The 17408-nt window shown below is 32.2% G+C and overlaps 1 protein-coding gene across 5 annotated transcripts in view; it reads left to right on the forward strand.

Annotated features, from left to right (window-relative positions):
- The window catches only part of SNX13 (sorting nexin 13), a 135397-nt gene that overhangs the window by 101123 nt on the left and 16866 nt on the right, over positions 1-17408 (forward strand). For 4 of the 5 annotated variants that reach the window (XM_032287047.1, XM_032287046.1, XM_032287044.1 and 1 more), the window contains 5 exons: positions 1580-1617; positions 5515-5584; positions 9575-9747; positions 14968-15075; positions 16329-16439. In XM_032287047.1, the coding sequence (XP_032142938.1) occupies positions 1580-1617; positions 5515-5584; positions 9575-9747; positions 14968-15075; positions 16329-16439 (500 nt within the window). The remainder of the gene's footprint in view (positions 1-1579; positions 1618-5514; positions 5585-9574; positions 9748-14967; positions 15076-16328; positions 16440-17408) is intronic. The other variant, XM_032287045.1, reaches the window with a different exon arrangement.

A 17408-nucleotide genomic window follows, 5' to 3' on the forward strand; every position in this document is an offset into this window, starting at 1 on the left:
ATTTAACCAAACTTAACAGTAGGTAGAGAATTAGCTGGATGGCTTGCTTGTGCTTACTGTCTCTTCTCACTCCTTTTCTCCTCATTTCTTCCTTTGCCCTTTCTCTCTATTCATGATTACTTTCTTTAGTTATTATTTTAAAAGTAGATATTTTCTCCTTTATTAAAAGAAGGCCTCACAGTCTTTTAAAATTATATGAAGTATGCTTTCCTTTTTAATTTTAATCAGTCTGTTTATCCCTCACACTACAGACTGATTTTATTTGTAATCTTTCTTAATTTAGTGAGACAGAAGTTACAAAATAGTGCTGATGTTTCCATTATTTTTCTCCCCATATTGAACATTGCTTTGTTTTGTTTTCTAATATTTTTAGATAGTTACCAAATTCTTGATTAAATGTGAACCAAGATTGATTTCATACTGTATTTCTGGATCTTCTTATTGTTGATCAAGAAAGTAAACTCTGCCTTATTTTGCTCCCAAATTCCCCTTTAACTTGACTTGTCTTTGGTGGGAAGATTTAAGAGGTGGGCAGACCACAGAAGAAGTAGGAGGCATATAGCATATAATTGAATAAAGAGGATGGAGTACTATTTACTCATTTTAAGTATCACCAAGGGATAATCCTAGGTGCAATTCCTAGTTTTTTGTGACCAGAGGGCTGAAGAACCAAGAAATGTTCTTTAGCATTTACAATAAATTTAGAAGGCAATATCAGCTGCCTCCTTGTAGAAATAATAGTCTCATTTTTTTTTTTGAAGACCCATTTAGAGAACCAAATTCATAAATAACCTCAAGTGCTAGAAACCATACATTAGACTGTATATGAATATTGCTTTACCATAGATTTGTTTATGTATTTAATAAAGGAACACCTTAACTGGTAACTTAATTTTCTTAGATTTATAATACAATCTAAGGGAAAAGATTATTACTTGACATTAATGTTAATAACCTAAAGTTGACTTAATCTCTAACATAATTTTTCCTAGTTGCTTTTTAGTTAAATGGAATTGCATATGGAGTTTTAAGTGTCTTTTTGTCTATTAGTTGTATATTGATGTAAAAATCTTGACTTCCAGTGTTTTCAAGAAAATCTACCACCAAGAATAAGAGGACTTAATAGACCTGTTAAAAATCAGTCTTTTTATCCCTCACACTACAGACTGATTTTATTTGTAATCTTTCTTAATCCAGTGAGACAGAAGTTACAAAATATTGCTGATGTTTCTTAATGGGCCTGATTCTGCAGTGTTTTCCTTATGTTTACATGTATTAGGCAACTTAATTTGATACCATGAGAATAAAAACATTTAATAATTTCTCTCCTGAACACGAATGCCTTTTTGGTTTTTTCCCCAGCTATCAGGTACATATTACATTGTCATTTAAATGTCTGGTTTGCGACAGCATGGAACTTTAAAGGATCAAGTTTTTGGGAGTATTCCACAGTTTTGTTTTTTTTACCGTTATGTTATATCTTGGCTTATGTGACTTTCATTCTTGGTGTTTGAACCTTAGATAAAGGAACTATTTTAAAGTTTTTTGCTGTATACTAAGTTGAATTTCCCCCCTGCAGAATCTTTTAATGGGTCTCCCACAGGAAGCATAAATTTGGTAAGTACTATTATGGGTACTTTAATTATGAAAGTGATTTGAAAATAGTGTAAAAGACTGAGACTTAACATAGGTAAATACATTATATATAAACAGGCCCCCAAATCATCCTTTAGTATTGTAAAAAGTTACTATGCTTTTAGGAAATGCTAAGTTCACATATAAGGTATCTATGAATTAGAACTTAAAAATATTTTATCTTTACTTTAAAAATTGGCTTAGGTTACACCTGCATAATTGCTTTTGTGCATTTTATAAATTGATTTCATTATTTTCTGTTCCAATATTTATGTGTTTAAATTACTGACCAGTGCTATGACAGGCAATAAGTTTGTGACACACAAATGTTTATATTGGAATCTTTTTTCTCCTCTTGTATTTAGAAAGAAATATAAAACTAGTAGGGATAACCAAAAACCAAGAGGTATTTCTTAAATTCTATACTAAAACAAATTCAGGTCATTGTAAAAAAAATTTTTTTTGTAAGTTTAGACAGTTTTACAAAAACTACATATTTATGATTAGAGATTAGAATGACATGTTTTTAGAATCTCAACTGTCATTGGCGTTTTATATATTCAGGGTAAAGCCTAAAATAATGAACATTTCAGTTCTCTTGTATATTCAGCATTGTCGTTGAATAACTTGTTTTCTGAGATTCTGTTAGGAGGAAATATTAGAAAGGTTTCAGTTCAGTTTGGCTGGGTACGGGAGGGGGAAAACAGGTAAGGTGTTGTTTTGTTTTTCGTCCTACCTGCATTACTTTTTGTTTTAGACCTTTTGTAATAGCTAAATGTTTTACAGGTAGTTTTTCTTAGGTGTTATCTATATTACCATGTTTACTTCTAAAATAACCTTATTGAGTAAATGTTTTGTTACTGTATTATGAAACACTAAAGCAAATCTGCCGTGGAATTGTCAGATACTTTGTAACTTTTAAAATGTTTTCCTAAATCATTTGGTATTATTACTGTTTTCTTGTTACACTCCAGAGCTTTAAACAAAAAGAAATTTCTCCTAGAGCTTGAAGGAAGTGTTAAAAATAATGTTCGTTATACAGCAGAGTTTCCAAATGTGACAAAACTCTTCCTTGGTTTGAAAGTTTTTAGTATTCACATTTGTAGTGCTTGTGTAAATGTTTAAACACTAGTAAAAAAAAATTTTTTTCTTTATTCCATGTCTGGAATAAATGCTTTTCCAAATAAGAGAAATCTCTTTTGTCACATGTTAATATAAACCAGAATAGTCTCTGGATCAAAGAAAGGTCATACTTGAGGTCAGTGACTTGGAGTATTTTATTATTCCTGTAAATCTGTTTAATTCATACTTTTAAGTAGTGGGACCATGTAGGCAAATTTTAGTGAATATCTGCATTTTAAAAATACGTTAAGATTGTAAACTAGATCACGATAGTTTATTCCAATATACTAAACAAAGGAGATATTTAATGTGCTTGGTGTTTTGTACATTTGCCATTGGTAGCTGGGTAGGTAAATTATAAGCATTTCTGTTAGTGCCATTATGGCTGTGTTTGATTAACTATCATAGTAAAATTGAATTTTCAATTTTTGTCTTAGTGTTAAAAAACACCTTTGCTTGCAAGGAGTTTAAGAACCATAACTTAAAGAGCACTTTGCAAATTGTGCGTATTTCAATATAGCATTAATGAACTGGTTTTGAAATCACAATTCTCTTTTAAGTAATCAGTTCTTACATTTCTAAATCAAATGTAGTTTTATAAATTATATTTTACCAATTGTAACTTTATGGTTTACCTGATATTTACTTGTGTACTATAACTAATGTTTTTATCATATGTAACAAAAACAGTATTTACAAATTGCGTATTTTAAATGAGATAAAAAGACATTTTTCCACAAAGCCTTTTAACAACTTTTGAATTGCATAGTTTGAGATGCTAACATGTTTAAGGAGATAAATACATTTAGCATTTTAAATGTTAACATTACAAGGGAAGGTTACCATTATTAATAATGCTTTGTTTAAAAAAGTAGATTGTGTTACCTGTGCTGGCTTATAAACAGAAGAAGTTACAGTAGGTAATATAAATTTGGTAGAATATTCCATTTCCTCTGAGTCTTCTTTCACATAAAAATGTTGAAGTAAATGTTGTGCTATTTCTATTAAAATGTTTTCTTGAGCACGTAAAAAGAAGTGCATTCTTTTTTTCCCCCCCAAAGTATTTTCATTCACAGTGTGTCCTGACAGAGATGTAGAGCAGGTATTAGCCCCATTTTACTGTTGGGAAACTGAAATCCGAGAAAGTAGTTGATATGGCTAAAGCCTCTTAAGGTACATTGGTAGTAGAGCATGGACTAGATCTCATTTAATTTGATGTCTTTGCCATTTGAGTTGACTAGGGAAGTCTTGTGGATTATCTGTATAAAGTCTTGTGGATTATCTGTAGAAAATCTATGTAATTCTGTCTCTAGAATTATCACGTTTTGCTTCTACTAACAATCAGTTTTTAGTAGATAAATTTTTTACGTTCTTAGAATGCAGTTGCCTTAATTTAAGTGACTTTGTGTCATATGGATGGTTGCATTTAAGTCATTTAGATGACTTTTTTAGTAATAGTAATAGTAATATTATGTTAGGACTCAAAAGCTCATTCACATTCTATTATTTTTAAAGTGTGAAATATATCTGAGTTATGTAACATGAATATGTGACATGTGAATAATGTAAGTACATGAAATATGTCTAAATTATATGTGTTTGGTGTCCTGAAGACCACTCCCAGGCTCAGTGATTTGCTAAGAAAACTCACAGGACCCACCATAGACTTACTCACGGCTAGAATTTCTTAACATGAAAGGTTATAAAGCAAAATCAGCAAGACAACATGTGTAAAATGTTGCCACCAGGAAAACTCATTGGAGACTAAATGTACAGGTTTTCTATCGGAGGCAGATTACATCACACACACCAAAATTTCGGACTCCCAGAAGGAAAGCAGGTGTTCAGCATAAACAATTGTTGTATAGTTAGTTTAGGTATAGTAAACCACTCTTACTGGTTAGGGAATGCTGGGAACCTTGCCTAAATTTGAGTTCCCAGATTCTGAAAGCAGTCTTTTCTAAGCAGAGCAGTTGTAGGCTGCCATGTTAACTCTGCAGTCTGATTTCATTGTATGAATGTGTTCCTTTTTATGTATGTGTGTATATATGTATATGTGGCAAAACATTTTTAAAGTTTAGACCCAAAGGCCGTAGTTATAAAAGATTCATTTTGAGTCAATAGGAATTTGTTTATGGAGTTGCTTTTGAAAATTAATCATTTAAAATCTATCATAGTCTCTGGATTCACCTCATTTAATAAATAATTAGAATAATAGCTAACATTTGTTATATTAGGCAGTTTTCTAAGTGTCTTCTATGTCTTATTTAATCTTCACATAATTCTGTAACTTAGGTGGTATTCTCATTTTATAGATAAGAAATCTGAATTAAATTTAAAAATTATTTCTAAGTTAACAAAAATATTAAGTTAAAAAATACAGAGCTGGTTCTGGTATATTTCAACATAAATGTTAAGAATATGTCTACTTATTTTTATCTAGATTTTCTTGCCATGTAAGGACCATAATTGAAAAGTAACAAGTTACAGTAGATGGACAAGCAATTAAGGATTAAATAATCTAATAGATTATTTATTGCTAAATTATTTTGTTTTATTGTTTCTTAATCTTTGCTTTTTTTCTATTAGCCTAAATAGAAAAGATTATTGTGTGTGGAGGGGATGGAGGGATAGAAATAATATATAGTTTACATGCATGTAAATGAGTAATTGTAATGCATATATGATGTAGAAATCTTTGATACTTTTTTTCCTATAAAATTTTAAAAATTTGTATCCTGATTTTTTTTTTCTCAGTCTTTAGATGACCTTTCAAATGTGTCTTCTGATGACTCAGTACAACTTCATGCCTACATTTCAGACACTGGTAAGAGACTTTGAAGCATAATTATTACATTAAAACTATTTATTATCCCTAAATTACTTTTCACATTTATTTTTACTAACCATGTTTTTTGTTCTTTAGTCATATTTTTTTTTTACTTTTCTTCCGCAGCATGTCCTTCATTAAATTCTATGATATTTATGTTCTTATGTATTTGGGTATTTGATCTAAGATTGTCACTATCAACATTTGAAAATGCTTATATTCTAAGTGTTTTACCATTTCTAATAAACTCTGAAACCATTCTTTTCCTCTTTGATGCTTGGGTCTGGCTGATAATTGTCTGTATAATTCTCATTAAATTTTTTCTGGAGTGATCTTAGTTCAGGATTAGTTTTTATACCTGCAAAGTCAGGCTAGATAACCGTGGTAAATGAAGCCTCCCGGTATAGGAATTCGCAGAACTTCAGGAAGTGCTTGAATGGGGTGAGAAACCTCTAAAACTTTGTGATCATTCAGCATACATGGAGAATTGTTAGTAAACCCAGGAAAAGTTATCAGTTTTCATCAATGCCATTGAGTTATTAGATAATACTAATGAGTATTAAATAATGACAGTTTTCTTATCTGACCTCTCACTCTTCTTAGAATACAAGAGTGTGTTTGTTTGTCATATTATATACTGAAGTGTAAACATACTAAGGTATATACCTTGATTCAATTTTATGCTTACATTTTAGACACTGAAGAGATTTTACAGTATAGTATAGTTTAGAAGACATTAATTTACATCTTTTAAAAATAGTTCTTTGTTTCCTTTTTCTTCTCACTGGAACTGAAGTCTCAATTGACATTTGTTCACTGCCAGATTTCTGGAATAAAACAAGTATTTATTAACTTCTTAAAATGTATGGAAGCACTGTGCTAGGCAATTTTAAGAAACTATTTCTGCCTGACAAACACATATAAACACTGAAGAGGCAGCATAATATAGTGGTGAATAGTACAACTTTTTGACAGAATTCTTTGGGCTCAGACCCCAGCTCTGCCAATTGATAGTTGGGTGAGCCATTTAAAATTAAGGTCTAGTTTAAAAAAAAAAATAGCTGGGTAAACCTGAGTAAGTTCCGTCTTTGTATCTCAATTTCCTTATCTGTAAGATGGGACGGCAATAATAACAATACTACATAATTCATAAGGTTGTTATGGAACTAATTAATTACATTGGTAATTATGCATAACAGGCATCATATTTGATTGTTGGTTCAATAAATATTTTACCAGCTGGACTTCAGAGTCTCTTTGGTTCTAGATCCTGTGTCTTCAACATCTTTGTTTCAAAAAGTAGGAGCTTATAGACTAGTCCAGTGCTACTGAAAGAATGGTCCAAGGAAGCAGTACACACACAAGAGTGGTAGTCTAGTATGTTTGTTGCTTCCTTCATTGAGAAGTCTTGCTTTAAAAAGTATTAGCTAACTTAAACAGTATGATTAGTAATAAAGTTGATTTACATTCTGGTGCTATTTTTTTTACAGAATAAGAATTATTAGCAAATAGTTTGCAGATCACCTGCTATGAGTAACATTGGCCTAATTAATAAAAACAAACCCTTCTAGATAAATCATCATCTTCACAAAACCAGTATCTGTAACTCCCTTATCTTCCTTTAAGTCAAATTACCTTGATGTCTTCTGCATTTCTTTTATAATTACCTCATTATTCTTCCTATCGTGCATGCACCCTGGGTGATCTTCCAAGCCTGTGAATTTTTGACAAATCCTGATTATTCTTTTTTAAAATGCTTTCTTATATTTCTTCTTTTTCACTCCCTGCCATTCTCCTTGTTCTTGTTAATTTTTAATTCATGATGGTTAGCTGCCTAGTTGGCCTCTGCTTTCTATTTTCCTTTCCCAAACCTATCTTGGACACACCTGATAAAAACCATTCCCTTGTTGCCATGCCAACTCCATTGAGAAATGGTGGTTCTCTAACATGATTAAAAAGTGTTGTGCTGTTTGATTTGTATAAGTCTCTGAGAGAAAGATAACTGGACAAGATGAACAGTGAATAGTAGTGCTAATTACAGAGCAAGATGTCCAAAGTGTATTTCTAGGCATACATTTTTTCAATTCAGAAACAGTGATATTACATAGAAAGTGAATGAAAGACAATTTTGAAAAGAAAATACAAATCTTAGTAAAATTTTTATGAAAGTTTGGGAAGAGTTTCTGTCCAACTACTGTTGCCAACAGAGCGTTCTAATGTTTATGCTATTAATTTACCAAGAAGCTATACTGAACTACTTCTGCCGAGTTATACACAAAATAGCAAAATATTTAGCCCCCAAACTTGACCACTTTTATTCACAATTATGAATCAATGTAATCTATTATTGCAAGATCAGTTTTAGACTTCTGGTTAGTATAGTAGTCTGAACTGTTATGGGAAATCCTGCCTTTCACACGTAGAAAGGCTGAAAACAGTATTACAAGAAGAGCGGAAAAGGGAAATCTACAGGTGCCATAGACCATGAGGAAAAATAAATTTAGGGAATTGAAGGGATGTTAAAGCAAGGGGCTCATATAGCATAAAGACCGGGTCTTGATTTTGGTAGGTAGCATTTTCATGTCCTCAAGTTTAGAAGAGGCAGGATGGGCCAAGACTGTGCGAAGCTGGAATAAAGTCCTTCGCATAAATCATAATGTTACAAAAGGCAGCTTGATGTCAAAGAGGAACTAGGAAAACTTAGCCTACCTTCAGCAGAAAGAACAAGAAATGTCAAGATCGTGATTGGAAATGGTATCTGTTGTCACCCACAAAAAATTGAAAGCCCAGCTGGCATCCCATCATGGGTGTGTCTGGACTTAGCTGTCCTCAAGTGATTATGTATCACAAAATTTCAAGCTAGAGAGTTAGTATTAAAATTATTTCTGAATCACTGAAACCAGCAGTTAGAGTGGTGACACTTGACACTGTTCCATGTGAATGTTTCCCTAGCCCAGGGCACTCAGAAGACCCAGGGAGAAATAAAACCAGTTGGAAATGAGCTTACAGAAAGCAATTAATAGCAACAGAGAGAAATAGGAACCACAATAAGAGAAAGCCAACAGAACCAGCAGATAATTTGCATCCTGTGAACCTGGAGATACCAGTCTTAATAGACTGGGTCATAAGTATGTTAAAAATATTCCTTGAAAGAAATCCTGTGACAAGAATAAACACTATGAAAACCAAATAAAATTCTAGAGATAAAAAAATACAGTGATTGAAATTAAGGTCAGAGGATAGATTAAGAAATAGACCAGATACAGATGAGAAGAGACTCAACTTCTGGAGACCAGATTCTAGAGTGCAGGAAGAGAAAGAAATGGAACATCAGAGAGACAAGTTAAAGAAAAGTATTTGAAGTGCATATCCTTACTTAAGATTAGTACAAAATGGGAATGGGCTTTGATTTTAAAGATTACCTGACTTGCTTGGTATGTGGCAAATTAATAGGAAAATACTTTGAAAAAAAAATGCCCAGAATAAACTGTACTTGTGAACTATTTAACATTATGAAAGAAAAATAAAATTGCCAGAGATAAATCTTATCCTGTGGCTGTTGCTGTTTAGTTGTAAAGCTTTTAATTGTAATACAACTGAAGAGTGAAGTCTAGTACAAAATCTTATTTATTTTTTTCTATATTAAATTTAAGAAATTCTAATTTTACACTCTGAGGTATGTTAGATGTAGTAATGTAATGATGTAGTGATGTGGTAACAGAAAGCTCTTTGGAAGAGAGAATCGTAATAGATACTGCTTTGTGGTTGATAGTGTCACACTAAACTTAGTTTATTTTGTATTGTAGCCATTATTTGTAATACCTTATGAATGTGAGTATGGAGGATGGGAATCTTTCCTTTGGGGACATCCTTTTGTCTCAGTCTGTCATTTCAGATTCTTCTTCATTTCATATTATCTTTTTTGTTTTCTTCGTCTTCCTCCTTTTTTGTGTCTTTGTTCCTCTTCATTTTGTTTTAAATGACTAGTATATGCTGACTATGACCCATATGCTGTGGCAGGCGTTTGTAATGATCATGGCAAGACATATGCATTATATGCCATCACGGTACACCGGCGTAACCTAAACAGTGAGGAAATGTGGAAAACCTATCGTCGTTATAGTGACTTTCATGACTTCCACATGAGAATCACTGAACAGGTAATAAAGTTTTAAAAACTTGTGCATTTTATGTTGTTTCTTGATTTGATTTTGATTACAAATAATTCTGAGGATGCTCAGATATTAATTTTATCAAAGGTAAGAATATTTGGTATAGTCACCATAAATCCTAGAATTAATCTGAGCATTTAAGTAATAAATGTTGAACACTTTATCAGTCCTAACCATTGTGGACTAGTGACAAAATATCAAGGGTAAAAATATCTTGGAAAATTAAAGTGAATACATGTTTCTGATTTTAAAATATGTGTGTGTATATTGTGCTTTTCAGAGTTTTTTGGGCTTAGTTTGAAAGTAGGGATGGGCATTGCTGTAGTACATTTTGTGCTTTTGTTTTTGAAGGCATAATTTAAACCTAGAAGCTAGTTTAAATGGCAGCTTCATCTAGCAGTGTAATGGTGAAGTGAATCCTTGATACATCACTCAAGTTATTTTGAATCACAACCTAAAATAAATTTAATATTAACCAAATCATATTTTCAGTTCTTACTAATATAACCCTCTTATTTTATAGAAGTAATTTAAAAGGACTCTTAAAAAATCTAAAGAAATTATTTCCCTGTCCTATTTTTTAATTAAATATTTTCTCAAAACAATAAAAGATCTTTGATGAATTGGAATAAATGATCTATGAAATTTATTTTAACTCTTAAAAAGTCCTTGATTCATTCAGGGTTTTAAGGTATACAACTGGTATTAAACCAATAATAGTTAAAAGTGACATCTGATTGGGTGAACTAAAGCTTTGCAATGACATTGTACTACTTAAGAAATCAGAAAATATCTTTTTTAACTTGATAGTGAAAAATCTATAGTTGGCACCATGATAATCTTATTAAAATATCTTGTGGATAGAGTGAGATAAACTATTAATAGCTTTAAAGTGATGAAAAACAGGTTAATGTTGACTTCTGAAGCCTATATTAAAAGGACTTTTTTATTAGTAAGAAAATTAAATTAATAACTTTGGACATGCGCATTCTTCTGTTCTTATGTCGAATAGAACCTTTCTTCATGTTTAGCTTGATTCGTTTGCAGAGATTAAATAATTTTTGTGCCCCACATTGAAGAAATAATTTACTTTTAAAAATATTACCTGTTTGAGGACGGGGCACTGTGGCTCACACCTGTAATCCAGCAGTTTGGGAGGCCGAGGCAGGCAGATCATGAGGTCAGGAGTTCAAGAACAGCCTGGCCAGCATGGTGAAACCCTATCTCTACTAAAAATGCAAAAAATTAGCTGGACATAGTGACGGGTACCTGTAATTCCAGCTACTCAGGAGGCGAGGCAGGAGAATTGCTTGAAACTGGGAGGCGGAGCTTGCCTTGAGTTGAGATCACGCCACTGCACTCCAACCTGGGTGACAGTGAGACTCCATCTCAAAAAAAAAAAAAAAAAAAAAAAAATACCTGTTTGATATTGTTCTAAAAGCATATAGCTCATATATCTTTTTAATTTTCGTCCATATACTTCAACCAAACATGATAATTTAAAAAATAATTTGAATTAGTAAAAGTAGTTTTATTTATTTGCAGGTTAATTTACTTGCAAATTAAAGAGAGTTTAGTATAATATGAAATGTTCTTTGAGTAAATAGTTGTAATTTTCTTTCTAGTTAAATGAATAACCATTCCCTAACTCAGATGTTCTGGACTATAACTGTAGGCATTATGTTTATATATTGACAAACATGAATGAAGAACATACGTTTTAAGAAAACTTTAAGAGGATAGTTCATACAGAAATTTCCCCTTTCAGTTCAGCATCAGAAGTTACATGAAATTGATACAGCACAATTTCTTTTTCAAACAGCTCAGTGCAAGTGAAATGGATGTGTTTTGACTTGGGGTGTGTGGGTGTGTGTGTGTGTGTGTGTGTGTGTGTGTGTGTGTGTGTGTGTTTCTTACAAAGTCACAGTAGTTTTGATTACCTAAGTATTTAAATTGCTCACAGAACTTAAGAAATTAAAGACTCCTCTTTTAAATGAAAATGAGGTTTTAGTAAAATATTAAGTATCTGTAAATAAGACTTAGGGTGTTTGCCTTTTAGCTCAGCCTTATCTATATTTTTAAAACTCAAATCCCTAATAAAATAATGGAAGAAAAATGTAATGACTTGTAATTCAGCAGTGGGTCACAGTACAGCCAGCTAACATGATTAAATAGTAACTGCATAGAACTTTTAAAGTAAAATTATTTTAAAACAAGTTTCATTTTGTTTATGTACTTTGACAATCTGACATTTTTCCAAGGCCCAGTGCAGTGGTTCATGCCTGTAATCCCAGCACTTTGGGAGGCTGAGGTGGGCAGATTGTTTGAGCTCAGGAGTTTGAGACCAGCTAAGAAAACATAGCCAAACCTTGTCTCTACAAAAAATACAAAAATGTAGCTGGGCATGTTGGTGCCTGTCTGTAGTCCCAGCTATTCTGGAGGCTGCGGTGGGAGGATCACTTGAGCCTGGGAGGTGGAGGTTGCAGTGAGCCAAGATCCTGCCACAGCACTCCAGCCTGGGTGACAGAGTGAGACTCTGTTCCGTAAATAAATAAATGCATGCATGCATACATACACATATAACAAGCTAAATGTATGAGCTATCATTTATTTTCTTTAAAAATTTGAATAATCTTATTTGATATTTTATGGAGATGTATAAGGATTAAAACAAAATAATTAAAATGTTAAATGACATTATGTTGGAAATTGCCTGAACTGCTCATTCATTGATTTAAAATATTTATTAAATTTTTCCTATGTCTCTGGTACTTGGTGCTAGCAACATAACATGGAACAAGACAAACTAAGTCCTTGGCTCTAAGAGCTTGTAGTATAGTCACTACTGTGCATTTCTATTTTATTTGGTGAAATCTACATAGGTATAGGTAAACTAATAATGATTTAAATGTTAATAACATTATTCATTAAGGTAACTGAGTAAAAATGTGCACATATGTTAAACATATCTTGAATTCTTTTAATACAAAATTTCAAATATGTTCTTTAAATTTTCCATCAGTATATTAGGAATCTAAACTTGGTGTGTTTAATATAGAAAAGTAAGATCTTTGATTTTAGAATGTCCATGATTTATGTGTAGTATTTGAATTATTTGTAAACATTAAAATCCTCTTATAATTTATTTTAGTTCTTTTGGGTGAATTTGTAATTTTTTTTATGTGCCTTTAAAAAACATTTTCATGAATTTTTGGCAGAGGAAATTATATAACTATTCAAGGAATGGGCAATTTTTTGCTTGTTCTTCAAAATAATCTTTTAAATAGCAAGTTTATGATGAATTAATACGGAGTATAGATTTTTACATGTTCTCCCTTGCTTTTATAGTTTGAGAAAATTGTTAAGTGATTTATGTTTCTTTTCCAGATAGACAACTTAAGAAGGAATATATTTTAGTCATTTAGGCTTTAGGAAAATAACTGTTACTGGTTTTTTTTTTTTTATTAGTAGTAAGGTTTAATGTTTTAAAGTTTATGAAATAAATTGCTATTTTAATGGGTACTGTCATATTTCCTTGGTATATTAGTTTGGTAGTGCTGCCCTAATAAAATACCACCAACTAGGTGACCCAAAACAACAAATTAATTTTCTTACAGTTCCAGAGGCTAGAAATCAAAGATCAAGGTATTGACAAGTTTGGTTTGCCATGAGGCCTCCCTTCTTGGCTTGTAGATGGCAGGGTTCTTGCCGTGTCCTTACATGGCCATATCCTTATGTGCATGCATTCCTGTTGTCTTTTAGCGTGTCCAAATTTTCTTTTCTGATAGGATACCGGTCAGGTTGGTTTGGGGCCTACCCTAAGGGGCTCATTTAAACTTAATCATCTCTTTAAGGGCTTTATCTCTGAATTCAGTCACAATCTGAGGTACTGATAGGCCTTCAACATGAATTTGAGGAAATACAGTAGAGGCCCACAAGACTTGGTAATGCCAGAAAAAAAAACACATATATTTTCTAAAATTGAGTGAGTAGTTTAATATAATGTGGATAGGTCATATTGGAGGAAATATCTTTTAGGACACCTTGGAAAAGTAAATTTGCGCCCCCAAAATTTTTTTGACATGTGATATTCAGGAGGACCCATTTCTAATACTTTTGTGAATCACAGAATTTGGTAATACTGCTATAGTATAATGTTTTCTCTGTAAATTGCCTCTACCCTTTTTTGGTTTTCCTGCGAATATGGGAACAAAAAAACCACTTTTTAACTTTCATGTATAACATATAATGAACTTGTTCAAATTTTAGCTCTAAGCAGCCATTAGATTTGTCCTTACTTTAACAATGTATCACAGTCTTCCAGTTGGGGGATGAATATTATCCTAATACTTTTTATTTCTTTTTAATCTCTGCACCAAGAATTAGTTTTCCTTACAGAGACATTGTTGTTTTGAACAAATACTGTTATAAAAAGTTTGTTTCACTTTAGGATATGTATCAAATGGGAAAAATGGTGAGGCTGTTTGAAATTTTAGGTACTAAGCTGTTGATCACGTACAGTCACTAGTTAAATGACTTTGCTCTTACACTATTTTAGCAGCTAGCATGGTTAAAAATCTGTGTTTTAGCAAGGCATTATAGATTACTGTGATGGACCTTTGAAGGTGCATCCAAATGTTAAGTCTGTAAGTACTAGACTTTTGCTGTACACATTTACTTTGTGTTTGTGATTTTACAAAGATAAAATTGTTCTTAATTTTTTTTTGTTAGTGTAATCTATGAGTTTGTGTTTAATGGGGTTGATGGGGCAAAGGTATCAATATTTATTATAATTGTATATGTACAGGATTATAATTAGCTGTTATCTATAGTTTGAAATTTGCCTTTTTATTTGCTAGTACTTTATTCACTGGTCCAAGGCTTATTAAGGAAAATATTTTTTCAAAACCTTTTATTATGAAAATTTTGAACAATCTCAACATGAGGGAGAATATTAAATGAAACCCCATTGGTCAATATCCATCTTCATCATTTATGCTAGTTTGTCATTCTTGATTTAAAATACTTTTTAAATAATATTAGAACTGTGTTTTGAGAATATTTGGACAATGTTTTTTATTTTCTGATTTTTGCTTAGTATATTGCAAAATAATCTTTTGAAGATGTTTTTAATTTGTAGAGAAATCATCAGTTTGGAAATTCTTTTGTCTCTATAAAACATGCTACTAAATGTATTTTGTCTTACAGTTTGAAAGTCTATCAAGCATATTGAAGCTTCCTGGAAAAAAGACTTTTAATAATATGGATAGAGATTTTTTAGAAAAGAGAAAAAAGGATCTAAATGCATACTTGCAGGTAAGTTCATGCTTACTATTACCCACAGATTTTCATTTAATATAGCACACAGGTAGAGCAGAATGTTTTTACTGTGATTGCAGGATAGCAACCACTTTTGTGCAGTATGTCAAATGTGATATGTAGTCTGCTTAGTAATTTATAAACTTTATTTTTGTGTTCAATGATTAACTTAGAAGTTTTCTAAACACTTAGTGTTAGGGATTTTGCCTGTTTGTGTTTAGATAAATGCAAATGCCTCTCTTCTCCTGGCTTAAGGCAAAATGTCTGTCATCATTTTTATGACCTAGGTCAAACGTTTGATTTTTTTAAAGTGCTTACTTTATAATTCCATTAATATCTGCATCAGTTATTTACAAGATTCTTAAGAAAAAAATCTTTTATCATAAAGGTATCTTTTAAATATCACAATATTACATGCTTCTTAGCAAATAAACTCAGTATGTCAAAACTTGTTCCACTGAAGGAACTAAGCTAGAATGTTTGTTATATTAGCAGTTGTGAAAGCAGTAGTTTGTTAAGGGCTTCCATATAACACTTGAATGTTTTCGTTTGGATTATTTTATGTACTTTATTTCATTTATTTTTGTTTGGATTATTTTATGTATTTTATTTCATACTATTTTGTCTCTCTTGAGACAGAGTCTTGCTGTGTCACCCATGCTGGAGTGCAGTGGTGCAGTTATAGCTCACTGCAACTTTGAACTCCTGCGTTCAAGGGAGCCTCCTGCTTCAGCCTGCTGAGAAGCTAGAACTACAGGTGCATGCCACTGTGCCTGGCTAATTTTTTAAATTTTTTGTAGAGATGGGGTCTTGCCTTGTTGCCCAGGCTGATCTTGTATTCCTGGCTCGAGCAGTTCTTCCGCCTCAACCTCCTAAAGTGCTGGTGTTAGAGGCATGAGCCACCTTGCCCAGCTTATTTAATGTTAACTCTAGAATTGTTATGCAAATAACAACAGTTTTCTAACCTGGATCTTCTTAGTATAAGCTATAATATCTGAAAATAGAATAGTAAATATATTTGGACAACTTTCACCTTAGATACACTGAAAGTCAAAGTAGATGAGGTGAAGATATATACACCAGACTGTTAATTGTCATGAAATTATTGGTGACTTTGTCTTAACTGTGTAATTGGATTTTTAAAAATATAAATCAGTATTTTTTAACTATACATTTTTTATGAGCTAAAATTATAAACCGTAATCTCTAGCATCCTGTTAGTTTAAGATAATCTTTTTTCTTCCTGTTAGTTACTATTAGCTCCTGAAATGATGAAGGCATCCCCAGCTTTAGCGCACTATGTGTATGATTTCCTTGAGAACAAAGCCTACAGTAAAGGAAAAGGGGATTTTGCTCGCAAGGTAAGTAAGCAGACCATTAAATTGGGTTTCTTTTTAGGTCTGTTTTCTTACTTTGTTTATAATAAAAGAAAATAAATTTAGATTTGTATGTGTGTTTTAAAACTAGGAATTTTGTTAAGTTCTCCTCAGCATGTTTATCACTATTGATAGGAACATATACATATAAACTTCTATCTTCACATGTTTATAATTCAGCAGACGCGTGAAAGGAAGAAAAAAACAATTTGAAATGGTACATTAAGAAAAGTTTGCCTGAGACAAGTCACAAGCTTTTCATTATCTGTAGAGGGAAATGTTTCATGCTGAGAGAAAATGTTGTTTACTTGGAATAATGATAAAAATACTAAATAGGATATGTTCTGAAAGTATGCCTCTTGAGAAAAATCTTTTATATGAAATATTTTAAATAATTTAAAATAGGATTTAAGACCCATACTTGGAATAAAATGGTAAGGTAAGACAGTAAATAAGTGTTTAAATTAGGTAGGATAGCTTAGGGGGTAAGAATACAAGCTTTGAAATTGGGCAGCCTTTTGGTTCAAATCCCCGCTCTGCTCTTTACTAGCTGTGACCTTGAGCATGTTACTGAACCTTTGGTATTTCAGTTTACTCAAGAAATGAAGTTTTTTGTTTTGTTTTGTTTGTTAGACGGAGTCTTGCTTTGTCAACAGGCTGGAGTGCAGTTATGTGAACTCGGCTTGCTGCACTCTCTGCTTCCTGGGTTGAAGCAATTCTCCTGCCTCAGCTTCCTGAATAGCTGGGACTGCAGATGCACCACGATGCCCAGCTAATTTTTGTACTTTTTTGTAGAGATGGAGTTTGCTGGCCAGGATGGTCTTGATCTCTTGACCTGGTGATCTGCCTGCCTCAGCCTCCCAAAGTGCTGGGATTACAGGTGTGAGCCACCGAGCCTGGCCAAGAAATGAAGATTTAAATGTCATTAGAGTACTATATGACTCATATAGTATT

This window comes from Sapajus apella, unplaced genomic scaffold, assembly GCF_009761245.1.
Source record: "Sapajus apella isolate SASKATOON/1434 unplaced genomic scaffold, GSC_monkey_1.0 scaffold19, whole genome shotgun sequence".
Taxonomy (NCBI): domain Eukaryota; kingdom Metazoa; phylum Chordata; class Mammalia; order Primates; family Cebidae; genus Sapajus; species Sapajus apella.